This window comes from Sinohyriopsis cumingii, chromosome 6, assembly GCF_028554795.1.
Source record: "Sinohyriopsis cumingii isolate HCF-2022 chromosome 6, ASM2855479v2, whole genome shotgun sequence".
NCBI classification, from domain to species: domain Eukaryota; kingdom Metazoa; phylum Mollusca; class Bivalvia; order Unionida; family Unionidae; genus Sinohyriopsis; species Sinohyriopsis cumingii.
In genome coordinates, this window is record NC_142966.1 from 10,765,480 (window position 1) to 10,792,524 (window position 27,045).

Consider the following 27,045-nt stretch of genomic DNA (forward strand, 5'->3'; position numbering starts at 1 on the left):
AGCAGTGAATACGAATGCCTTTCAGTTATCGTTCTTTCCCTTTATTGTCTTAGCCAGCTGCAACCCAAAAACCATTTGTTACTTTAATGCCTGAAGCAAAATGAAACACAAGCACATGCTTCGTCTAGACCTGCTACAAATTCTGCTGACGCGGGTGTCAGAGCACTTAGTTCAATCGCTGATAATATATGTCTGTGACACGAAGCGAAGAATGTTCGCTTGGCTGATTCTATAATGAATCAATACGATTGCAAGGAGCACATTATACATAGGAGCTCAAAAAGCAAACATACAATATGATAATTATCTCAGGTCGTCTACTTAATTACCAACGAAGTTATTGATTTGTGTAATGTCGTGCCTTCAACTTATTTCTAGCTTTCAGCAACCGCTGAACACTGCCTCGGATCAAACACTATTCTTATGGTTACCTCGATGTCGCGATTTAACATGTTCCCAAGCAGATGATTTTAATTTGTGTGCCTGATGAGTCTGTCATTTACAAATTGGAAAAGCAATCTCTGTCATTGTATTCCTGATGTGTACATGATGTTCGTTCAATGGACATTGAGTTCTAAAAATATGATAATAACTAAAGTAACAGTTAGCTTGAAAAACACACGAAGAAAGAACAACGGACATCCAAGAAGTCTCTTTACCCTTGAAATGAGAAGGAAATACACTTTTTTTCTTCATTCTGCGTTCAGTCTTTGTGAGTAATGAACTGAACGAAATCTTCATTAATGTGCAGAAAAGAGTAATACAAATATTACTATGCAAAACTTAATAGAGCTTTAAAAGAATTTACCATCCTAAGTTAGTCTATTTCAAAGTGAAATTCGCCCCAATATTATTTGCAATTAAAAATATAAAATAATAGTTTATTCAGCCTCCTCCCCCCCCCAAAAAAAAATATGCTGATAAAACACTGAACACGACAAGCAGCACACTGTAGTCGATTTGCAATGTGTAATTAAAAGTTGTGTAATGATTTTCCAAATTCATAAAAACTACACGAAAATAGGACATTTACGTTCTTTGAAAATAGGAGAAAATGTTGACACGAACGTTAATTTGGGATGCTATGCTCGCGGGGTTGATTGGCCAAATTTGTTTTACCCTAGAACAAAAAGAAACGCTGGACTATGTTTCATAAATGCCATAAAATATGGATATATATGAAAGGTCCTATAGCTGCAGAGTCAAGGTGCTTTTTTCTCAATTCACAAAATATTTTCGACAAAATTCAGTTTGCTCAACGAGGGTGATTTAGTACGAAATATTCCCATAAATGACTATAAACTGGTATGGTTTTTTTTTTAAGTTACTTCTAACTGGAAAGGTGCTCATACATTTTTAAATATGTTTGCAAGATTAAAAGAAAATATTTATACATCAAACGGTCCTTATCAATCTACATGAGACAAAAGTAGCATAAAAAGTATAATAATAATAATAATAATAATAATAAGTTATATAGTACGTTTGTAATATTTAGCATCATGCACATATGGCCTTAACACAGATATTGTTAGCTTTGCTGACCGACCATAGACACGTAAGTCACTTTCAGATTGGTGGTTTTACAGCAATAAATGGTCCAGAACAACATCTTTATTTTCTCCTGACACCCGATTCGCTTCAGAACCTTGTGTCGTGTGCTTATTTATTTTCCAATTATTTTCGCAGCAAGTTGACAGAAGAGATTGAACTTTTGATAAATAGTTTTCAAATGTCGGAAGGAGTACATTTATGACGCTGATGAGAGCTATTTCACCTGAGAGGGAATGTAAAGAGATTGAACACTTGGCTAAAGATATGTCGTTGATATTCGGCTCGTTTGACCCTTCTATATTTTAATCGCAAATGACTTTATTTTGACGTGTCCGTTGCTGCCCACTTATCTGTTATGTACACTGGCTTTGCGCGACTTTCAAAAGAATATCGTGTTATTCAGAACTTGTTCTGCAACGAAAATGTTTCCCATGACCGAAACGATGCAAAAATGGGTTTTAATAGGGAATTAGATTCCTCCTTGAGGGATATAGTTAGGGTGGGATATATATTTTATCGTCTTAATGACCTTTTGATCCCTCGTTGAGGAATGTAGATAGGGTGGGATATATCTTTTGTTTCTTCTTGGTGGCTTTTAGATTCGTCGTTGAGGGATATACATAGTGTGGGGTATATCTTGTATCGTCTTAATGGTCTTCAGATTCGTCGTTGAGGGATATACATAGTGTGGGGTATATCTTGTATCGTCTTAATGGTCTTTAGATTCGTCGTTGAGGGATATACATAGTGTGGGGTATATCTTGTATCGTCTTAATGGTCTTCAGATTCGTCGTTGAAGGATATACATAGTGTGGGGCATATCTTGTATCGTCTTAATGGTCTTTAGATTCGTCGTTGAGGGATATACATAGTGTGGGGTATATCTTGTATCGTCTTAATGGTCTTTAGATTCGTCGTCGAGGGATATACATAGTGTGGGGCATATCTTGTATCGTCTTAATGGTCTTTAGATTCGTCGTCGAGGGGCATATCTTGTATCGTCTTAATGGTCTTTAGATTCGTCGTTGAGGGATATACATAGTGTGGGGTATATCTTGTATCGTCTTAATGGTCTTTAGATTCGTCGTCGAGGGATATACATAGTGTGGGGCATATCTTGTATCGTCTTAATGGTCTTTAGATTCGTCGTCGAGGGATATACATAGTGTGGGGTATATCTTGTATCGTCTTAATGGTCTTTAGATTTGTCGTCGAGGGATATACATAGTGTGGGGCATATCTTGTATCGTCTTAATGGTCTTTAGATTCGTCGTTGAGGGATATACATAGTGTGGGGTATATCTTGTATCGTCTTAATGGTCTTTAGATTCGTCGTTGAGGGATATACATAGTGTGGGGTATATCTTGTATCGTCTTAATGGTCTTCAGATTCGTCGTTGAAGGATATACATAGTGTGGGGCATATCTTGTATCGTCTTAATGGTCTTTAGATTCGTCGTTGAGGGATATACATAGTGTGGGGTATATCTTGTATCGTCTTAATGGTCTTTAGATTCGTCGTCGAGGGATATACATAGTGTGGGGTATATCTTGTATCGTCTTAATGGTCTTTAGATTCGTCGTCGAGGGATATACATAGTGTGGGGTATATCTTGTATCGTCTTAATGGTCTTCAGATTCGTCGTTGAGGGATATACATAGTGTGGGGTATATCTTGTATCGTCTTAATGGTCTTTAGATTCGTCGTCGAGGGATATACATAGTGTGGGGCATATCTTGTATCGTCTTAATGGTCTTTAGATTCGTCGTCGAGGGATATACATGGTGTGGGGCATATCTTGTATCGTCTTAATAGTCTTTAGATTCGTCGTTGAGGGATATACATAGTGTGGGGTATATCTTGTATCGTCTTAATGGTCTTTAGATTCGTCGTCGAGGGATATACATAGTGTGGGGTATATCTTGTATCGTCTTAATGGTCTTTAGATTCGTCGTCGAGGGATATACATAGTGTGGGGCATATCTTGTATCGTCTTAATGGTCTTTAGATTCGTCGACGAGGGATATACATAGTGTGGGGTATATCTTTTATCGTCTTAATGGTCTTTAGATTCGTCGTTGAGGGATATACATAGTGTGGGGTATATCTTGTATCGTCTTAATGGTCTTTAGAGTCGTCGTCCAGGGATATACATAGTGTGGGGTATATCTTGTATCGTCTTAATGGTATTTAGAGTCGTCGTTGACGGATATAGATAAGATGGGATATATGTTTGAAATGGGAGGGACTATATACAAATAAGAAAGCAAAAGCAATTGTCTGTTCTCTGTCTGGTGTAGAAAATGAAAGTTGTTTCCATAGTAGTTAGCATTTCAAACATTTCAACAGGAAATCTACGTCATAGATATAGAGGTAGCCTACAGACATAAATAAAAAATATGCACAAGTTCTCTCAGTAGAACGTATAATTACAGACAAACACCTGCATTATATTAAGTGAGTGCATTGTAAAGCCAGGGATTATGAATGCAAAATTTTAGCTTGTTTTCTTCCATTAAAGATAAGATTGACCATTATGCTCTTCTTGAATTTCCATTGCTCTAATGTTATATAAAAGAAAGCATTGTATCGATTTATTGTTGTTTAGTTAGCAATGTTCTGATCCACAGCGGGTGTCCTCCCCCTCCATTAGAATTTGTCTGACATATGACAACCTGCCCTATTACAGAGACGTGCTTCGTCAAAACGAACTACCTTTCCCAATGGGGACATCTTTATTGACTCGTAATCTGCAATAAAACGGCAATTGAACACCTTTATTATAGCCACATCGACATGTATGATGCACGGATGGTAGGTTTAAATAATGTAACGAGGCTATAAAGCGACATTCGTGTTAGAAACACAGCCTTTCACACTTAGCCAGGTATAACACAATATCTCCTTTCTCATACATCATTCAATGGGCTCAAAGTTGTTACGTTACCTAACTTTTATTGCTTTTAATTTACAAAAGGTAAGTATGTATTGGATGAGGTACAACTCGACTATTTATCAATTGTGCCGGTGGAAAGAAAACAATGTTTAGATTTATTTGCAGACTGCGTATTGTCAAAGGGATCGTCATGTTTGACATAGTATTTTTTTTTTAGAATATGACGAATCCTTATACTCTAATCCAGCTTGCCATTAGGTATTAGCTAATCGTTGCAAATAATACTACACATGTAATCAACGTATTCCTTAAATGAACAGGGAATGGAAGAAAAAAGTAATTGATAATGAAACGGTATTTTCTTATCAAACTTTCCCACCCATATGTGTTACATAAAATTACCCTTGACATATGGGCGGTTACCCAAAAATTTGCTTCATTTTGCAATACAAATAAAAGCAATCATGATATTTGGCACTTGCTGAGAAGAGACACGCAATTTGAGAAGCCGTTTTTAAGTCTCTTTTTGGGAAAGGGAAAGTTACGGGTTTTTTTTCTTTCTTCTAACGTTTTTTTCATACGTAATCGTATAGGTCAGATGTAAACTCATACATTACAGACTTTAAAATAAGAGGCACAATCAGGTTCGAAAGGTATTGTTTGGAACTCTGCATACATTCATGTGTTCTTGTATTGTCACCTGTCCTTTACATGGCATCCAAATTGTGGAAGCAAAAGATTTTATGAAATGATGAGTCGCAATCTTTCACATGAATGCCTGACGAAAGTGAAAATGGTTTTTATTTGAACAATGGCTGGTCATACTGCTTATTAGATTCCACCAGTTTCTTTAAATGTGCATAGAAAGGAAGTTAAACATTCAGTTCATAGGCTGAACACCTTTTGTTGAAGATAATGACCATTGGACACGTCGAAATAATATCCCTGCATCTCCAGTGGTTTTTACCAATGTCCACAGAATCTCTACAATCGCCAATAATTATCTCAGTAATGGGATGACCTCTGCGTTATTCGGTACACCTCATTTGAACAAAGTCCAGATAATTGTACAAAGCCTTCGATTTGAGGTTAGTTTCCATCTGGCGGCTGTGAAATGACATTCCTCGCGACGTGAGGCCACTGAATAGCAGTTTCGATTCCATTTATCTTCCTCTATTGCCCTCTTGAGGTACAAACATAGATGTACTGCGAGATACGTCGATATCAAAACAGAATGCATTTGCACACATCTCAGTGTTGTCGAGTACAGACTGAACATTTTTATGTAGTGACTAAGATAAAGAGGCCTTGTGTAATTAAGTGATTCCAGTATTTCACACGGCTGAAGACAAAACACATGGACGTTTGATAAGAGAAACCAAAAACACTAACTATACAGAGCCTGTTAACATGTTATATCCACGGGGGCTCGTATCGTTGCTTACAATTTAACTGTCATACATGTACTATTAATAACTACAAGGGGGTGGGGGGGACACTTCTTTCCTTTCTCGCGCGACCTATTTAAGAATAAACGCTGATATTTCAAGTTACGTTTCGCGTAGCGTAATAAATTTTGTACCGATGTTTAGCACAGGTATTCGACTTTGTATGCGTATCCACAGTTTGGCTTGCTATCATATCTTTAAGGAATGCCAGACCATTATCACACGCTACTGCTTGATATGGCCATGCCTGCGCCTGCTTAATATGCAAGAACAACGCGCTGAATGGAATTCTGCCTTCTCATTGGCCAACTGAAAAAAAGTTATAAATAAATACAGGACATCATGTTCTTTTAACCAATGAGAGGATAGTATTCCATTCAGCGGGATTTCACCTGCATATTAAGCGGGCGCGATCATGGCCATGTAAAGCAGTAGCGTGGGAAAATGATATGGCATTTCTTAAAGATATGATGGCAAGCCAAACTTTGGGTACGCTACAAAGTCGAATACCGGAGCTAAACATCGGTACTAAATTTATTACGCTGCGCGAAATGTAGCTTGAAATATCGGCGTTTATTCTTAAATAGGTCGCGCGAGAAAGGAGAGAGGTGTCCTCCCTTGGTAGTACATGTATGACAGGTAAATTGTAAGCAACGATACGAACCCCTGTGGTTATATCGTTATCGTTTATTCTCAAAAAGAACTAACAATTATTACTGATTCAAAAATTATTATCATTCGAAGAAAATGCATTCAATGTGGTTTATACTATGATCATATTGAGTACATATTGCTTCATTGATAGAATTGTCTTGACTAATGACCTTTCAGAAGTTACCTGCCTACCTACATACAGAGAGAGAGAGAGAGAGAGAGAGAGAGAGAGAGAAAGACATGCATGCATACATACATACATACATACATACATACATACATACGAAATGCAGCTTTATTTAGCAGGCAAGTCATCTAAGCTCCACCACCATCCCCCAGCACACTCTTCCAATAATGACAGAGACAAAAGGGGACTTAAAAGCCAGATTATTGTTTGTTTGTTTGTTTTTTTTAACAGGAAAGGAAAATTAAAGACAGTCACTTTACCAAATGTATTATACACTGCAGTAATGACACAGACGTGATTGCGTATTTCAGACATAATTTGACAGATAGAGATCTTCACCATGGAGATTTGTATCTGGACCTTTGCATGAAAAAATAATTTACTTGATTTTCATTGAAATCGGATCGTAATTCTCGAGTTATATTCAGGCATGATAATTATGTTTTAAACCCTAAGTAACATCAGGGGGATAGTATTCAATACGAATGTCATCGTCGTAAATGCGAGTTACAATAGACTTTTGAAGTGAGTCTTTACTGGGAAGAAAGAAGGTAACGTGGCTTTTTATATACTATATGGTTTTATTTTACATAATTGCTCTAGCGTTGTGTTACCAGTGATGATAAACATCACGATAGTATATAAGAAATAATCAATGCAACACCCCCCCCCCTCCCTTTCAGGTCACTAGCTTTACTTTTATATATCAATGTTCCCCAGGTTCCGATACTGAGTTTGTATTAAAGTCAGGCTGATTTTGTTTTCTTTACATGTCACGTGTACATATACACAGGTGATGGGACAAGAATGTGAACTTACTATTACATACTTATGTACTATATATTGCAGTCAATATTTAAAAGTGTTTCTTACCAACGATGACCTTTCATACACAAAAAAATAAGCATTTAGTATTATCACGGTCCCCAAAGAAAAAGTATTATCTCCCCTTTAATTGTATCATTGATCTGAAGGAAAAATGATTGTCTCCCCCTCGCCTTATTACTTTGTTTCAAATGTAAACTTTAAACGTTTTCAATATATTATTGTAATTTTGTCTTTTCTTTTACGCAAACCAAACGGATTTTTATCTGGTAAGTACATTGGTGTGCTTTTTTGTAACAATATATCTAGAAACGAGTCTTAGCTTGTAATATTATAGGAAACTCCACGGAGAGATATGGTTTAGCAGCCTTGATTCAGGTAATCTTTTGTTTTTGTGTTTTTATGTAACAGGTCATAGTACTCTTTCGAGGAAACTAAAACATGTTGGACAGATCCGTCCATTCTGTCAAGCTCAGAAACGTTTGAAATGTTTCTTGGCATGAAAGCACATTTGTTATGTTGTCTTATTTCACGAAGACTTGGATCAACTGATTTTTTTAACCGTCTCCTTTGTAATTAGAGTTGTGGCCAAGATTTGGGCAAGAATTTTGCCTTAAATATTGAACCAAGATTTCTTATGTTTCCCATTGCTGGCAGAGGCTTCTGTGGAGTATAGATATTTTTAGTTTAGTTCTTCTCTAACATGATTGTCATACGTCAATTGATTTATTTACGGTTATTATCAATCTAATATGCAGCGGAATGCATATAAATTTGACTTGCGTTATATTCGGAAAACACAAGTCAACCAAGGTTGTCTATTTTATGGTGTGTGTATGCGTGCGTGCGTGCGTGCGTGTGTGTGTGTGTTTAAAGGTATATAAGAGTATATCATTCTAAATTTATCACAGGTGACTGTTAAGTTCACAACACGGGAAATCGTAAATGTGACACTTTGTAAAAAGCTTATTTTAAAATGTTGAATCTAGCAAGTAAGGAAACCAGGAATATATCATCATACAAATTATATGAGAACATTATATACAAATACTTTTTACAGAGTTTATGCTCCACTGATTATACAAATTATGGAGCGCACGAGTCAGCAGGTGCGTTAATATGATATTCCACAGCCAACTGCAGCTAACAAAGACAAAACAATTTTTTCTGCCTGATCAAAGTAACTGGCCGTGTTGGTTGTCCTTAGATGTAATTTTGTATCGATTGTTGGCCAACCTTTTCTTCTAATTTTCCTCCCGTATTATTAGCCCTGATTCATTACCAGTTGACTCGGATTTCATCAGTAGCGGCAATAATCATTAATGCTGTCGCAGCCTTCTTGATCCTGATTGAATGTCAGAAAGAATTATTTTTCCACTTGGATTGCACTTATAACATCTAAGTTGCACCTTTTTTTGTCTTCCAACAGGATTCTGATTTCTATTTTTCCTGAGATGAAACCCAGCAATTTTGTATCAAATTAATTTAATCCACAGAAGTTAGATGTCCACTTGTAGACATCATTGGAGTCGAAAGTATTTATATGTCGTTATTGTTACCATCAGATAATTTCTGTCCATATGTTTGGTTTCTTTCTTTTTTTTGTAAACGAGGAACAAGGTTAAAAACGTTTTGGTTAAATAACGAAAAAGTCATACGTTTTTAAGTGTTGAAGACTGGTAAAAAGTAACTGTACATGTACATTGACACAAACGAAAGACTTTAAAAATGTTTTAGAAACTAGAATCTATAAATATAATGGCTTAAGATTTTTTCCGTCCCATTTTTATCTTGTTTATTTTACCTTAATTTATTCTAAAACCGATACGTTCTTTTGGCATTCGAAGAAGTCTGAAATTTTGCCACCATTTATTAGGAAAAGCAAACTATTTAAGCTTGTTCTTTTGACGATAAGGCTTCGAATAACACCATTCATGATTATAACATTATAAGAGGCATGAATTTCGGTTATATTTGTTTTGTAAATATTTTCCTATGTTTCGCCCAAAATAATAATGCCAACTGCATACTCTTAGCTCGGTATCATGCCATACTGGCTAGCATTCTCACACGTCTCATCTTAGTCTGCGTGGGGTCAAGGTGTGTGTGTGAGAGAGAAAGATAGCCCGTGGCTTCTGGTGGGTCTGTGTTTTTCCAGTAAATATGCTGGTGGTCATGTGTAGTCTTTCATGTGCTGAGGAACGGCATTAAACCACATCTATTATCTGTGGCCTGTTGTTGCGAGGATGATCGGAAACATATTTCCCCTTTTCTTTGCCGTTTAGTTACCTAGACTTCTTACATACAGACTGATCTTTTCGCAGTAGGTGAATACAGAAGGTCAGATTTGTGCACATTCTATCTGCATTCTGCTTAAAAACATAATGACTGTCCAGATTCATTCTGCTGCTAAACTATAACTTTGCTTTATGTGCCAAACTTTCAAGAAAACAAAATTTAAATATTCAAAGTAAACCGAGATCTGTAAAATTCCACGATTACTGAAACGTTCAAGAGAACGACCTGCATGCTGCTTACACTGATAATGTTTTATGAAATTTTTCTTTCCAGTTCTGCCGACAGACGGTGGCTGGAGTGACTGGAGTTCATGGAGCGGCTGCACTGTCACGTGCGGTTCCGGAAAGAGTAGTCGCTTTCGAATGTGCAATAACCCGACTCCAAACTTTGGCGGTGCATTCTGTTCCGGTGAACCTATTCAGTGGAAAATATGTGGCAGTTTCTGCCCAGGTAATTTTTGTGATAATTTTGAAGTCCATACATATGAACCGAAGTCCATACACAGGCACGCAATAGATTATAAAATGGATGAGACTGATGTTGGCTAGTCAAAATTTTATACGTGTTGGATTTCCATTCAGTTGTTAGTTCCAGAGAAAGCGTTACAATACTTTTGCACCCTGTTTCACAAAATACCTCGAGATTACATATATGCTAACACAATACGAAAACCATGCATAAATTCAAGTTTCCTTGTCTCGGGCAATCTCGCTATATCGATAAAGCGCGGGATAACCTGTGCTTTTCTCGATTCTGTATCCTTAATTGGATGGAAGTTTCAATCTAGTAATTTTCTCCTGTGTAATCAGGTGTAAATGTAACAGGCATGTCTCGTTTATGATGTGCATTATTCCGACGACTTTTATTCTCTGCTCATTACGTAAATGAAAATGTCCGCACTCCACACAGCTGTGCAAAGCACGCCAATTCGATACTTAGATACACTTATTAGTAAGCTGTCTGTTTTCCTGGACACGATTTCTAGCCCCATTTATTATTGTGATATTCCGCCAACTAATTTGCACTCTCTCTCCCTCCCTCCATCCCTCTGTCTGTCTGTCTGTCGTTGTGTCAGTACACAATATTTCAATCATGCCAGCCTATCCAAACGTCAAAAAGTTAGTTGTATGGCTAATACGATAGGGACCCTGCAGTCAAACAGTACCGTACTATTTTTTGTTATATTGTGCTGTTAAATTAATAAAATATAAAGCATGGACTTTAGGTCGACTAGCCTATGTGAATGGACTGGAAGGAAATGTAATGCATACCATGTGTCGCCAAAAGCACTCGATATTTGCAATATTTCAAATTCAAATAGTGACGCTCTGTATGATAAATGATACATTAATGTTGGGATACATTCTTAGGGAGCACATAATGGAAAGATTATCTTCTTTTTCTCATGAAGAATGTGTTGCATATATTCCACACTTCAAAAATACTTCTTGTTTGAAGATTAACATGAGAACAAAACCGGTGCTCCTTTGCATATCGATGCAACGAGACTTGCAACAATGCTTTGATTCGGAAACCACTGACGCGTGTGATGGTTTAATTTTTATTAAATCTTGCTTACAAAAACACGCAACCCGTACTTTCCCTTAAAGCTTACTGTTCTCAGTTTTGATCAAATCTGAGAGACAAGAGCACGAAACTCGTACTTTCCTTTGAACCAACTATTGTTTCAGACAAGAGCACGAAACTCGTACTTTCCCTTTGAACCAACTATTCTGTTTCAAAAAGTTTGATAGACAAGAGCACGAAACTCGTACTTTCCCTTTGAACCAACTATTGTTTCAGACAAGAGCACGAAACTCGTACTTTCCCTTTGAACCAACTATTCTGTTTCAAAAAGTTTGATAGACAAGAGCACGAAACTCGTACTTTCCCTTTGAACCAACTATTGTTTCAGACAAGAGCACGAAACTCGTACTTTCCCTTTGAACCAACTATTCTGTTTCAAAAAGTTTGATAGACAAAAGCATGAAACCTGTCCTTTGTTTTCAAAGCAACTGTTCTCAGTTGGATCAAATCTAATAGGCAAGAGCACGAAGCCCATACTTTCTTTCAAAACCATCTATTCCCAGTTTGATCAGATCTGATACACCCTTGCACGAAACCCGTACTTTTCCTCAAAACCATCTTTTTCCAGTTTGATCAAATATGACACACAAGAGCATAAAACCCGTGCTTTGTCTCAAAACCAGCTATTTTCGACAGATTCAATTCTGATAGACAAGAGCACGAAATCCAGAACCAACTATTCTCAGTCAGATCAAATATGACAAACAAGGGAACAAAACCTGTGCTTTACCTGAAAACAATACTATAGCTGTATCAACTTGAGTATATAACATGACAAGGTTCATTGCCCTAACCAACATTTCATTGCTTCAGGTTGCAGAAGAATGAATGTGAAACTGGACCCGACGATCTTTCTTGAAATTATAATGCCAGTCTCATGACATTAATATGCTGTATTATCCGGCCACAATTGAAATTCAGATCAATGTTTGATATAAATCTACCTACTGAAAATGTGGAATTTTTTTTTTTCTTTTCTAAGATGTTCAGTATTTATTTATGACCAGACTTTGCATGTTTATATTACTACTGTGTCAGTCGGAACTCCGAAGGCTGCAGAGCTTATTGACAAGTTTCTTCATTTCTAGAAAGAAAATAATTGGTAATGGTCTTTATTTCCTTAATTCCTTGAAAAAGGATGTCGATTCGAGTTTCGAGGTATGCAACTGCGACTGCTGCTATGGCAAAATAGTACTTGTACTCGACCTGTTGTATCATTTGACTTCGGTTTATTACCCCATTTGGAATTGTATGGAGGAATTAAATGTCTGACGACGCAGTCAATACTCATCTATTATGACTTGCGGCACGCATTCTGCCGCTCTCAATACACAAGCCAGGTAGAAATCTCCTGTTTTATTGGATATCTGGAGTACACGATAGAAAAGAGATTGTTTTATGAGATAGCTGTAACCTTAGCAACGGTTGCTAATATAACACATCACAGGGCCATAAGGAACTTCTGATACCGGATATGGAACGATCACACATACGGGTATAAACCGGAAGGAGCAACATTATAGAAAAAGATTTGCAACATACAGCGTAGAGGGAAGCAACGGGAAATAAAGTTTTCATGACAAGATTTATTACATTAATCTCCTATTATCATTTTTACAAATTGATGAAAATTTCAGGTCTGTTTATTCTTTCTTAGCATGGAAAGCAGTGACATTTTAAATACTATTCTACTATTTTACAAGGCTACATATAGTTCATGTTATCGGCTATCAGAGAGACAATGCTACTGACAAAAGGCTAGATTTATGCGTGTGCGTATGTGTGCGTGTGTGCATGAGGGGGAAGTGAGTTTTCATCATCTTATATATCATCTTCCTCCTAACATGTAAGATTAATTGCATTCTTAATTTTTTCCGAAAGAGCACACCAAAATACATATTCTTCGTTATCTAAATATGTATGCCTGCTTGAAGAGTTCTTAAAATGCACGTGTTACCAAAAGAACAAGTTCTTATTTTATGACACTACATCATAATACAAGGGACCGCCATGTTTAAGCTGCCTATGATACCTTGCACATGCTAATTGTTATTTTGTTAAGCGCAAAGTTAAAAAGTTAATCAAAGTGAAAAAATTGTACTTTTGCAGATTATATTCCCTTGACGCCACTTCATTCCCCAAAGATGATCAATGATTGTTACTGTGGATGCACACTTAAAGAGCAGTCAGGGGAGATAATTGCCAGCGGGCGCTGTGAAGAAATTTCAAGATGGTTGATATCGGTGCCAGAGGGACAAAGCGTAAACCTGACGTTTATTTATATTGATCTTTTAAGGACTAAACAGTGGGTGAAAGTTCGAAATGGAGCTCATTCTGGTGCGGATCTTATAGCTGATAGTGATGGAGCTTCCATCATTGGTCAGGTGATCTCCTCAGCCAATGAAATGCTGGTGGAATTTTACTCAGAATCCTCTGTCCCATCATCGGACCATGTTTTATCACCTGATCCTCGTGAATCTCAATTCTTTCCAGTAACACCGACCAGAGTCATTCATGTACATGGATTTATCGCTACCTACTCTACTATGAATGGTAAATATACTTCGTTTGTTTTTAATTTTTCTTATCTAGATGCTCTTTTCTAATTAAAAAATGGTCGTGGATATTGTCTGTCCCTCCACCTGTCCATAACCAATTCTCCTTTTTAACTGTTGCATGGAAATTCAGCAAACTTGGCACGTAAATTACTCATATTGTGACCATATGCAAGAAGCTATGACTTTTTGGGAGCATCTCTTCTGTTCCATGAAAGGGCTAAAAGATCAAATGTACAAACAAAGCCATTTACCGTGACATTTTTAAATATTTGCTTTACCAAACTATGTACATCCATTCTTAGGAAGAGTACGGCAGATAATGTATTTAACGGGTTTGGGGTTCCGATCTTAAGGTGCAGTCTCCAACTCTGCGTCTGGGCTTGTGACGTGTGTTGGGACGGTAACCATTTAATGATAAGTAAGGGGGGCATGCCATGGTGAACCATGGATGGAGCTTTAATGTTGTCCCCGTGGTGGGAGAAGGAGGGGGGAAAGAGGGGTCAATATTGGCTTCTATCCTTGAGTCCCTGGCAGGGGGTCAACTGTTGAATGTGATAAAATTTAAATTACAGTTACATTTTCAAATATTTTATGGTCAGTCTTCATACGTTCAGTCAGAGCAAGAAGTTAGTCGATGCGTCTTGTATGTGATTGGGTTTGCATTCCGAGTTCTGCGTCACCGATTGGGATGTGGTAAATTCCTGTGTGTGTGTGTGTGTGTGTGTGTGTGTGTGTGTGTGTGTGTTTTAGGAATGTGCTGATGAAAATAGTGATTTACGATAGTTCCAAAGGATTCTAATATAAAAGGTAACTCTGTTTAAAAATGCGAGACCTTCAAATTCGTGCTTAAGCACAATACACCAGAAGGGCCGCTTATGTACTGAAAGAATTGCAAGACTTTAAAATCAAATCATTATAATTTACTCTTTAAGGAGTGAAGAGAGCTTAGATGCCAGCTATAAGACACTCTGGGTTTTACGATGTTATGCATTATGTGGACAAAAGAGTACGTGGGGACGGTATCCGGTTACTTTGTTGTACATCTAAAAATATTTTTAGTATTTAAATAGTTATGATAAAGAACAAACTCCAGTTTATTTCTTTTTGTACTTTCCAGCTTCGTTTGTCAACAATTTCGCTGTCTCACCTATAGTGTCCTCGGAGAAACCTTCAATCTGGGAAAGCCATGTGACCATTGTGGGAATTGTTCTATGTGGCCTAATAATTGTTACTGCAGCTGCTTTCGTCGTATACAGCAGAACAGTTAAGAAGCACAGAGATGTAAAATATTCCGTGGCTGCTCAGGAAGAAAGCCCGGCACATGTTTGCAAAAGCACAAGTATGCCCAGTAGCCCTAGTCACGAGAGTGCGCATGGCATAGAAATTGAACATGACATGGAAATACCCCTAACCAGAGGCGCTACCGGAAGCGACAAACGTAAAGCAATAACACCGAGTTCTACCAAATCTCGAGGATCAACCACATCAGGGAATGGAGTAAAAATTCTAAAATCGAAAGCCGATATAGAGAGCAAAGGATGTCCCAGGACTCCACAGAAAGAATACCTCCAATTATCTCAAGTAGAAGAGGCTCAAGCGTGTGCGTCTCAGGATGGAATGAGTTTATTTAGAGCTAGTCCTTTACTTAAAAATAAAATTCCACGATCACCGAAAATTCATCCATCGCCAAGGACCAGAAGAACGTTAATACCATCAGCTGTAAAGTCTCCCTTAGACACAAAACTGGATATGTTGGCCCGCAGGAGGCTTGAAAGTGGTAGTGGGGGACAGGATAGAGTTGTTATGGGGGCAGACAAAACCCCCACAAACGAATATCCTGTTTGTCAAGTGGAAAGTGAATTAATTACACCAACAAATGATTCTTTAATGGAACAGACTGCTAAAAAGTCGAAAAAAGACAAAAGGACGAAAAACAAGGATAATGTGCAATCTCTGGAAAAGGAACACAATTCTGATATCCAGTTAAAGCAGATGGAAAAATCCGATGTAGAGATTCGAAAGGAGGGTTCTGGAACGTCTGATGATTCCACGAATGCTATTCCAAATAGTGAAATTAATGCTGAGGAACGAACCACATCATTTATTGAAAATAGTGCCAAACCAAGGAGGCCAATGTCCTTGACAGAGAGCTATAGCAAAATGTCACTTGCCTCATCAGCAGGAAAAAGTAGTTCAGATGCATCCAGAGCCAATGATAATATGATTGCCAGTATTACTTCTAAGGATGATAGACAAAACGCCTTACCAAAACCAGATGGACAAAGCCCAAAGAGTCCAAGGCAAGAACAATCAAAAAGTTCATCTCCAAAAAGTATACGTAGTGCATCTTCAAAGCACAGTAAAACCTTATCACCTTCTAGGAGTATTCACACGCCTTCGGATGTTATAGAGCTAGAGTACGATGATTATATAGATGACGATCCTTTGTCCTATTTTGACCCTGACGAATTGCAAAGGTTGAACTGGCGAGGGGTCGAAAAAGTAGGAAAAACTCCACAATGTGACGACTAACATTACCAATACTCCTTCATAATACTCAGTAACTTCAATATATAATTGTACAGCCATGGTTATTAGAAAGGTCTAAAATTACAGGGACAACGTGCTTCTTTTTTTCCTAGTACAAATGAATTTCTGGTCAAAATATCGACTAGAATGTTTAGTACGGGACCTAAAAGTAAATGTACTTTAGCGTTCCCACTACCTAAACCTAATGAACATTTCAGGCTACAGGATTTTATTATTTATTTTACATGAATCCAATATATAACTTTATTAAGCTAAAGTTTGGAATTTGAACTGAAACTCGCCAAAGAGTTTAAGAATGTATTTATCTATCTACCTTCTCTCTGTCTCTGTCTCTCTCTCTCTCTCTCTCTCTCTCTCCGTGGCACGCACACAGACATATACACATGCTGAGCGCTATGCATTAAAGATTCATTTTCAGTAAAGAATGAGTTTATATTATGTTGGACGCATAACGTACCCACTAAATGCATCATTGTATCATCATTATATCAAGTGATCTCACAGTATTGTTTCATGAGTGTATCAGTGCAATATCATTTTAATTTCCTACATTATTACATATCTATTATTACATATCATATTTATTACATATCATATTCATATGTACTCACTTTATCTTCAAATAACTAAAAACAATACATAACTTCCCTTGAACAACCATTTGGCCGATAAAGTGATTCAGTATACTCAAGTAGAAACTTGCTGTATGCCTAACTTGTCAAGATAACTTTTCATGTTGTTTGTTACTTTAGGCCACTTAATACATCATTATCATTACGCCCTTGTGGTTATAAAAAGTAGTTGTATGTATAAAATTGTCGCCATAGTGACGTATTTATTCCAAGTGTCCAGACACGAGTCAGTTTTTATCTTTAAAAGAAAATAAAAGTAATTTTCAGCTGACTTGGAAGCAAACTGGACTTAAAGTCAAGCAGACAATCCATCAGATTTATTCGATACAGTTTAAATCTTATTACACTTAAGAAAATCTTTCGTCCCAAACCTACATGTAAATTTGAACTAAGGTGAACGGAACCATCAGGGAGTGATTAGTAACTGGGCCATCAGGGAGTGATTATTAATCGTAACAGTATCCGTCTTTCAATATAACTTTATAAGATCACTTTCTTGTGGAAAATGCAATACGATATACATAAATATTTTTGAATCGAATCACTAACAGCGGAAACCAATGAACAGGAAAGCGGAGACTCAATTCAAATTTTAAGGTGTAGAAGGAACATTCATTTCAGCTTCTTTGTTTATTTATTAATTTTTCTTAAAGTTCTGTTCAGGAAAGTCACGTTCGATACACTTGTCCCGCACGAGTGCACGTTTTAACATGAAATTGATACCATCATGCCTTGGACCCCAAATATATTCGTTACTGCTGCATCATACGGCACTTTACCAACCATAATGGTGTGAACCATATTGTTATTTCATACATTATTGTCTGAATCATTTTATTTCAACCATTATGATCTGAACCACGTTATTTCAGGATTCATATAAAATAAAACATAATCAATTATATGCCTTGGTGTTGGATAGGAAAATCCCAATTAAACATAAGACTGTTTTGGCCGGAAAGTCTTCAGATTTCCCTCCTTGCTATGGGATAGTAAAATCCCAACTAAATGTGAGACTGTTTGGCCGGGATGTCTTATGAGCAGTCGCCTTGGTGCGGAATAGGAGAATCCCAGTTAAAGTTACGAATTATTGTCTGTCAATTCCTCACCTTACCCGTTCTGACTACAAGTCCAAGTTCCGCGGGTGAGATTTATTTATCCCACACTGACGCATCTGAATATTTCTTTTTTATTCTTTTACGGGGTTACGCATAAATAGTGTAAACGTTTTCCCGATCTTTTGCTGTGTCGGATGATCTCTGGTTTGTAGACCATGTCCTAAAGGATTTTGCGTCAATTTAGGCCCAGGAATTTTTTTCTAGTGAAGGATGGATCAAAACAAACTATATGTCAACCAAGATTACCAAAGGAGCGCACTGATCAAACGCTATGTTAGCCAAAGTTCGACTATCTGTCAGTAAGGCTATCGATGTTTGTGATAAATTGATTTGGTTTTTGATTCATTTCAGCAAACCCTGTTGATTAAAACATGCAGTTATTGATATTACATTTTAGCTATACTTGGGTTGAGGCTAAATATAAAAGTATGTGGTTATGATTACATTAAAAATTACGGAAAATAGGTCGGTACGAAATGTTTTTAGGATTTTTCTTTGGACTGATTTAATGAAGCATATATCAGGGGAAAAAAACCGTCATTGGCATCCTGAATTTAGCTTTGAAGTTACATCCGTTTATTAATTGCTTTCTCCGATTCTTTTCCTATTTCCATTTTTTTAAAAATCACGACTAGATATGTTGGGTCGCCAGGAACTAAAATAGGGGCGGTTGGATAACCAGAACCAAATATTCTTTTTATTTGACCTAATCGAATTTTAACATAAAATGTATTGTTAAACTTTAAATAGTTTTTTCTGTCTCGAAAAGAAATTGAAAAATACTACAGTTTTTAATTTTTAATGTAACCAACCCACATTTACAACTGTTTTGAAAAATATATTCAAATGAGGTACTCAGTGAATGATCTTGGGTACTGTAAACATAAATGCTGTACTGCAAAAACTGGAGTCTTACTTTTCGTACTATTTTTGCTCTTAATTTACTGTCATTCTTCTGAAGATTATTTGGATAATATTTTGTCATTAACTAACCATTTTTCACAAGAAAAGCACGTCCATGATTTAAAATGTCTATGTGAATATGTCAGTGTCAGTATGTTACCTCTGTTGTCAGTATGTTACCTCTGTTGTCAGTATGTTACCTCTGTTGTCAGTATGTTACCTCTGATGTCAGTATGTTACCTCTGTTGTCAGTATGTTACCTCTGTTGTCAGTATGTTACCTCTGTTGTCAGTATGTTACCTCTGATGTCAGTATGTTACCTCTGATGTCAGTATGTTACCTCTGTTGTCAATATGTTACCTTTGATGTCAGTATGTTACCTCTGATGTCAGTATGTTACCTCTGATGTCAGTATGTTACCTCTGTTGTCAATATGTTACCTCTGTTGTCAGTATGTTACCTCTGATGTCAGTATGTTACCTCTGATGTCAGTATGTTACCTCTGTTGTCAATATGTTACCTTTTTTGTTTGTTTCCTGATTTTACAAGATATCAAATTTGTAATTTCTGTGAATTCGATATTTTCTTGGCTTGTCAGTTATTATGCATTGCGTAGTTAACACACACCACCAATGTAATAACATAAACCAACAATGATCTATCTGGAAAAATTAAATCCCGTTTCCTCAATCCACAAATTTTAGTACCTTTTAAAATATAATTTCGTACAAACCCTCGGAAAGTGATACACATAAAAGTAAATGAATCCAGGGTAAATGTGCATCAGCATGGACTACTATTAAGGTTCTTACAGATATTTTGTACATTTACATACATGTATTTATGACGATAATGCTCACAGCTTTATGAAAATTATTGTAGAAAATAATAAATGTGACCGATGAATGTCAGCTTGAGTGATTTTTTCTTTTTTTCTCTTTGTTTCTTTTTCTTCAAATGTTAGGAGACAGACGGCATATATAGTAGGCGCCGAGCTGATTTTCTTTTTAGTGTGCAACATCCGAATGTAATTAAACGACCTTCATAACCCAAGTGCACAGATCGCTGTCATTTTCTAATGCTTCAGTAAGACTGGCTTATAAGCGTACATAAAGCACATATCAGATTTGATTATCCTCTGCACAGTATTAATGTACAAATGAGGAATTTGATTTCATCAGCTGTTTAATTGTTGAATTACCGTCTATTAACATGTAATAGTATCCGTTTTTTACACTGCAGATCATCGGAGCAATGGTCGTAGGTCAGACGTGTTTACCGACTTAAATAAATTATGAGATTAAACAGTGTTACGTGTTTAGGCTCGAATAAACAGTAACACGAGAAAAAGTGAAAATAATAAGCTTTGAAAAATATAACAAATAATTTACTTCCCTGGACAAATACTGTAAAAATTAAAAATTATGAGAACTGACGGTTTCCAGAGTCAAATCCAAAAATAATAAAAGATTAATCCAAGAATACAAATTTTGAAGTCCTAATATTGAAATGTTCTAATGATTTCAAGTTCTAGTCCCGACGAAGAATCCAAGATGGAAGGTGATGACGTATGCTGTAGCCTGTACTGTGTGGACGTCTACAGTTCCTTGTACAAACGCAATAATTTATCCTCGGTCTTGGAAATCAAAATAAAATTTTAAAGAAAGGTCATTGTTCAAGAGCTCTGTATGAATACAATAATATTTCCAGAGAAACAAATTAATCTCTTTGGGTCCAAATAATTTGAAGAAACTTAACAAATAACTCAAAACTGCAATTCTGGTCACAACAGAAGAAAACAACCTGACATCAAGTGTTTAAAAGCCCTGGACTCTGAGATCTCTCTCTCTCTCTCTAAACATCACTATTAATACTAAGTATTTCGCAATTTTGGAAATGCCTAATTGCGAAATAGAGGATGACGTGATCATGTTCACATGTAAAAGTCACATAAGTCCTGTACGTACTTGATAAGAACCAATCATTTTACTCCTACAAAAAATTGTTTAAATGACCCTCAATTAAGGCCAGGAACCAAGTCAAAAATAGAAACAACTGTTTCTATTATTAGGTATTTATAGAAACATTCAGGTCAATCTGAATTTTCTGGAAAATATCAAATTCCTTGTAAACAAAATTACATTATATTGACATGTAAAGAAAATAAAAAGATTCCCAAACCCAAAAAAAATTAAATCAAATCAAATACAACTTAAATCAAATATCAATAAAATAAAATATATGTAACGATAGGTATTCAATAAGATGTGTATGCTTGCTAATCGCTGCTCATAATTGAAGTGGATGAATAAACTAGAACAAAAACAATATTGCTATGCGTCACGCATGCGTTCTTCACCTTTACAAAGAAAGTCTTTCTGCGTTCATGGTATATTAATTTCTTAGACGAATATTTAACAGATAGAGGATATTTGTTTACATGAAGTGAATAACGAATATATTTCGTTGAGTGGAGGAACTCAATATTTTCACTCGGGAGATGAAACATATCCTTTATTCACCTGCAACAAACAAGTATTCTCTTTATTTTATCCTCAAACGTCCTGACAAGCCAAAGTGAATAACATAATGAAGTAACCGATTTGTTACGGTGTCCTGTGCTATGTCAGATGTCTACCTTTGGTGTTCTCTTTGTGTGTGTGTGTGTGTGAGATTTGGATTTTTAGCGTAAATTTTATTTTAAAAAATCAGTCATGTGGCTACGAAGTCTGCAGTGTGACAGTTTATAGTGATGTCTGGGGCATCATTCCGCAGACATGTAGCATGATGTCCCACCCAGTCACATTATTATGACACCAGGCCGACCAGTCCTAACACTAACCTCTTAGTGCTGAGCGCCAAGCGAGGAAGCTGTTTGCACCATTTTTGTAAGTCTTGACTTGGCCGGGGATCGAACCCACGACCTCCCGCATCCGAGGCGGACGCTCTAACCATTAAGCCACCGGAGCGGTACGTTGGTTTTCTGCTATGTTGCATGTATATTCGCACAGAAGATATTTTCTTGGTGAGAATATGACCGATGTACAGTGAAAATATAATTTTAATAAGTCACTCCAGTGAAATATAATAATTATCTCTGGGAAAATCCAATAATTTACAAAATAAATACTAAAAGTCATGAATTTACGTAAGGAAAATTTGCTTTCTTTGATTTTTGTTTTGCTGGAGTATGTGTGTGTGTGTGTGTGTGTGTGTGTTTGCTGAGATTTTGTATTATTTGATACACCACAAAGTAAATCATTAAATAAGCCGAAAACACGCTTGTCACAGTTTGTACTTGTCTAGAATACGTCACTGCTGGAAGACAGAGGTACATCGTCTTTGCGCACACTAGCACATTGAATGATTCCTATTGAAAATCCAGTCAAATACGAGGTACAAAAGAACCAAAGAATGTAAGATGGTTCCAATGCGCTTATTGTGACATATTCGGTATATTGTAACGGTTGCCACGTGCTACACTGGAACATCGTCAGCCCTGTGCCCAATCTCTGTAAGTACATCATTGCTGAAAAGTTCTTCCATCGTATTAAAAGTATTGTCACTACCCCTCTTGAAGAAAAGGTTATCGTGTCATTGCATTTTCACCGGAAGACTTTTTATGATGTTTACTTGGTTGGTAAATGAACATGGTACTGTGATGTATAAGTGGGCGTGCATATACGAACATTTACAGCTTTGGTAACGAACCTTCCCACTTGCTGTTCATAGTCTGGTTTTATTCAGAGATTAGTATCGGTGTCTCATAAATCTTCTCGAGGCGTTTGCCATCGCGAGCAAGATAAAACAACGATTCCCCAGAACGTCTGTAATATCGCTAGAGTTGTGGGAAGCCTTCTTCAGGCATTTCACCTCTAGCCTACCAATTAGAAAAATTATCTCACGATTAGCCGTCTTGCTCCGAAAATAATACTCATCAGATTCTCGAATCAGCTCACCTTAGAGGCTTTATATACACTGACACCACCTTACCTATCATGTTACCAGACGAGTCTATTCATGACTGGACCATTTCACTCTTCATACGGAGTTACTAATCAAAACTGTCCACTTAGGTGCAGGAGCAAATCGCTACATAACACACGCCTATGAGAAATGCGTCACGAATTGAAAAACAGACAAAACATAATGAAACAACTTTTAATAATGGGACAAATCCAATCAAAAGCACAAATCGATCAGTGTTTCTACCACGACGCATTGGTTCACAATGATTCGACAAATGATACAACAACTTAATTAGAAGACATTTCGAGCATTTAGACGAGGACAAAACCATCCATCCAATATGGAACGCTCTTTTCTAGGCGAGATCGTGCAGCGAAGGGCTCTCTAAATTGTGAAACGGTTTCATAACCATCAATTTAGTCCGCAATCGTATCGCCACATAGTTTAGGCAAGTCCACATTTCTGAGGTCATGTGCAACTTCTTGCGCTACGACATCCTCTGCTTTGTGTGGCAGATTGATTCTCCATTGAATAGATGAGTACGGTAAAGCAGTCACACTGTACAAGTTATGGAATTCCATAATGAATAGATGAGTACGGTAAAGCCTCACATAGTCACACTGTACAACTTATGGAATTCCATTTCTCCAACAATTCACCTTGTGACTTTATTCACTTTATCTAAAACCTTGACCGGTTCCCGCCAGAGACTAGAAAGCTTGGGAGACAATCTAATCTTTCGCTGAAGAAAGAAAAGATGGTCTTTCTCTCCTGCTTTGAATCTTTCCCATGACAAATAGCTGTCAAGATATCGCCTTTGCCGCTTAATGACCCCTTGATACGTTTTACTTGCTAAAACCTGAGTATCTTTCATTCCTTTTCTCAGCTGCCACTACACTTAGGCATGCGCTTCATACCAGTGCAGATTTCATACATGATAATCCAGAGAGGCAGACGAATCCTCATGTTTGGATTTATGCCAGTTGTCTCATGCTCAACAACGGTATGCCATCAGTACGTAGGGCATGTACTTAAACCAATCTCGCCGGTGTGCGCTTAAATGTCTGCTTTACATTTTTTCGAGAGTGTTATTGAATCTCTCGACCATTGAAAAGGAGTAGTTCTGGTCTTGTGGATATCGAGCAGTTTGCAGACGTCGACAAACAGACGGCTTTCAAATTGTTACCGTTGATAGTGAATTATCTATGGTACGCATAATCGAACGATAATCTCTTCCACTGTGACTCAAACTATTGTCTCAATAGCCATACTCTGTGTTGGAAATGTTTCTGTACACTTCAAATAGTAATCTGAATTGATGAAAATGTACTTGTTTCCATCCTCTGTTTATGGAAGAGGTCATATGATACAGTATCTACAACTATTCGCTCCATGGGTAAGCCTGGAAAAGTACTTTCAACGGGTCGCTTTTACACTTAGTGAGTTGTTTTCAATATGCACAAGTCTCGCGACTCTCTTTCATCCCTCTGTAGACCAGGCCAGCAAGTTTTTCGAACACCCAAATGACTACTAGATTCCCGGTCGTGGCAGCAAATAAGAATGTTCCTTCTCTTTGTATTTGGGATCACGCCTGTAGCTTACATGCCTTGGTGTCCATGTTTTCTCATCTTCTCCAGAAAACTCCAGTTTGATTTGGATCTTCCATTCGTGCCCATAGTGCTTTGACCGCGTATCCAATCCAGATACTTCAGTGAAGCTTGGTATGTCTTCCTTTTCCATCCAACGTTTGATCAAGTCAGTGCTCTTTTCCTGCTTGCGCTATTCTCGTAAGGTCGGTTTAACTTCGTCGCCGGTTCATTCTCTTTCTGACCATCTTGACAAATGACGTTGACAGCCTCTTTGGGAGTGTTCAAACTAGACTCATATCCACACTGCCGAAAATGGCGCCTGCTCATAGCATCAGCATTCTCATACTGTTTCATTGGCCGTCGTTCAATGTCAAATTCCTAGGTGGAGATTGTTTCAATCCATCTGGCTACTTGACCCTCACGATCTTTGATATTAAGTAGCCAGCACAAGCAGCTGTGGTCAGTCCTAATCAAAACGTGTGACCATGAAGGTTGTGCCTGAAATATTTTACAAAATACGCCACAGATAAAGACTCTTTTCTTGTAACACTGTAGCGTCTTTCCTACTTAGTGAGAGAGCGGCCGGCATAGCAAATCATTTTTTCATGTCCTTCAGAGGTTTTCTACAACAAAGAGCCGATTGCGAAATCTCTTACATCCATGTTAAGTATGATAGGGCTTTAAGAAATCAGGGTGAGATATTACGAGATTAGAACGAGAGTATCGCGAAGCTGCTCGAAACACTCATGGAACTGGCGTCCAAACACACTTATTCTCTTTTTCCATTAGCTTGTTTAAAGGCTTTGCCATGACGGCAAAATCTGGTATAAAATGCCCATTCTACCTATACGGAACCAGGAAGGATCGAACATAACTGAGATAGCCTGGAACTGGCCATTCTTTTACGGCGCTAACCGTCTTTGGGTAAGTCTAGACATCATTCGCTGAAACGACATGACCGATAAATGCGACTTGCTTGGAGAATAATTTTGAGGCTTGAGATTCAACCCATTCTGTCTAGCACTTAATCTAAACTAGCCAGCATATCTTCAAAACTCTTTTCTACAACCAAGATGTCATCCAATTATATGAGGCAAATATTCCACTGCAATCCTGCCAGAACCGTTTCCATAAGGGAGCGCTCTACAGATATTATGAACTTTAGGTGTAAGTTGAAGTGCTTTGCATTTCCAACATGCGCAATGGAGATGATGTTAGCATAACTTTATGTTACTTACATTTACTGTAGCTGAAATTTCTATGATATTGTACATTGGAAATGAAAATGGCCAAGCATAGCTAGCAGTTGTTTGATAGCACATCTGAAGTAAGGCCAAGCTGTATACTCTATACTCTAAATTACACCCATCCCCGATACACCAAACTAAAGAGAAATAAAAGTTCTTAAAAAATACATACTATATAACCATTACAGCCATTGAGGAAAACCTGGAAAATTATCTTTCTTTAAAAATCTAACCTGTTGAAAAATATTAACCTGTAGAGCGCCACCTAAGCTGTTCGAAAGTCGCTGGTGTATTGCACGCGACAAATGACATTACAGTGGACTCAAACAGGCCTCTTCGATTAGAGAATGCAGTTTTCGGCCGTGCCAATCAGCTTCATCAACCTTAATCTGCCAATATCAAGAGAAAAGCTTTAGTGTTTTGGCGCCTGCTGATTGATCAAGAGATGCGTCTATTTTCGGAAGAGGATACGCATCGTTCACTGTGATATCATTCAGTTTGCGGTTGTCGACACAGAAACTTACAGTCCAGTCCTTCTTCCTGACAAGGACGACTAATGACAACCATGGTCTTCAAGAGGGTAATACAATGTCCCTGTTGATCACATCATTAACTTGCCCACTCACCTCTTTGTTTGCTTGTACTGGCAGGTGGCCAAATGGCTGTTTGATAGGGTTGGCATCTCCTGTGTTCTTGGGATGTTTCTCTACACGTACAAGGTACTGGATTCAAGATGCAAATACTCCCGAGTTCATACATAGCGATTGTTTTACTTTCTGTGCTTTCTCCGGTGATAGTTCAGTCGTTGACGATCGATAAAGCTAGCTCAGAGAGTCCCATCGCCTGTATTATTGCAGATTGTTTTCTACTATCGGACAGGGGACATGCTCAGTTGGACAAAATTTGCCTACTATTGTTCCTGGATATAGCATTTGCGACTACTTTGATGGATTCATCATCCATAGCCAAACGGGTTGTCCCCTTTGATGGATTCAGCATCCGTAGCCAAACGGTTTGTCCCCTTTGACT

General features: G+C 37.4%; 1 protein-coding gene and 1 long non-coding RNA gene across 2 annotated transcripts in view; one reads left to right on the top strand and one right to left on the bottom strand.

Annotated features, from left to right (window-relative positions):
- LOC149796365 (uncharacterized) overlaps nt 1-18,092 on the top strand; it is a 38,287-nt gene extending 20,195 nt beyond the window's left edge. The window contains exons 3-5 of the mRNA XM_089961039.1: nt 10,137-10,313; nt 13,560-14,003; nt 15,126-18,092. Coding sequence (XP_089817165.1) covers nt 10,137-10,313; nt 13,560-14,003; nt 15,126-16,540 — 2,036 coding nt within the window. The 3' untranslated portion in view covers nt 16,541-18,092. The remainder of the gene's footprint in view (nt 1-10,136; nt 10,314-13,559; nt 14,004-15,125) is intronic.
- A 1,095-nt stretch (nt 18,093-19,187) lies between these two features.
- LOC149796366 (uncharacterized) lies at nt 19,188-20,136 on the bottom strand. Its single transcript, XR_016421669.1, has 3 exons — nt 19,732-20,136; nt 19,432-19,451; nt 19,188-19,371 (listed from the first exon to the last, which is right to left on the bottom strand). It is a non-coding gene; the product is annotated as an uncharacterized LOC149796366 (long non-coding RNA).
- Between the last annotated feature and the right edge of the window lie 6,909 nt (nt 20,137-27,045).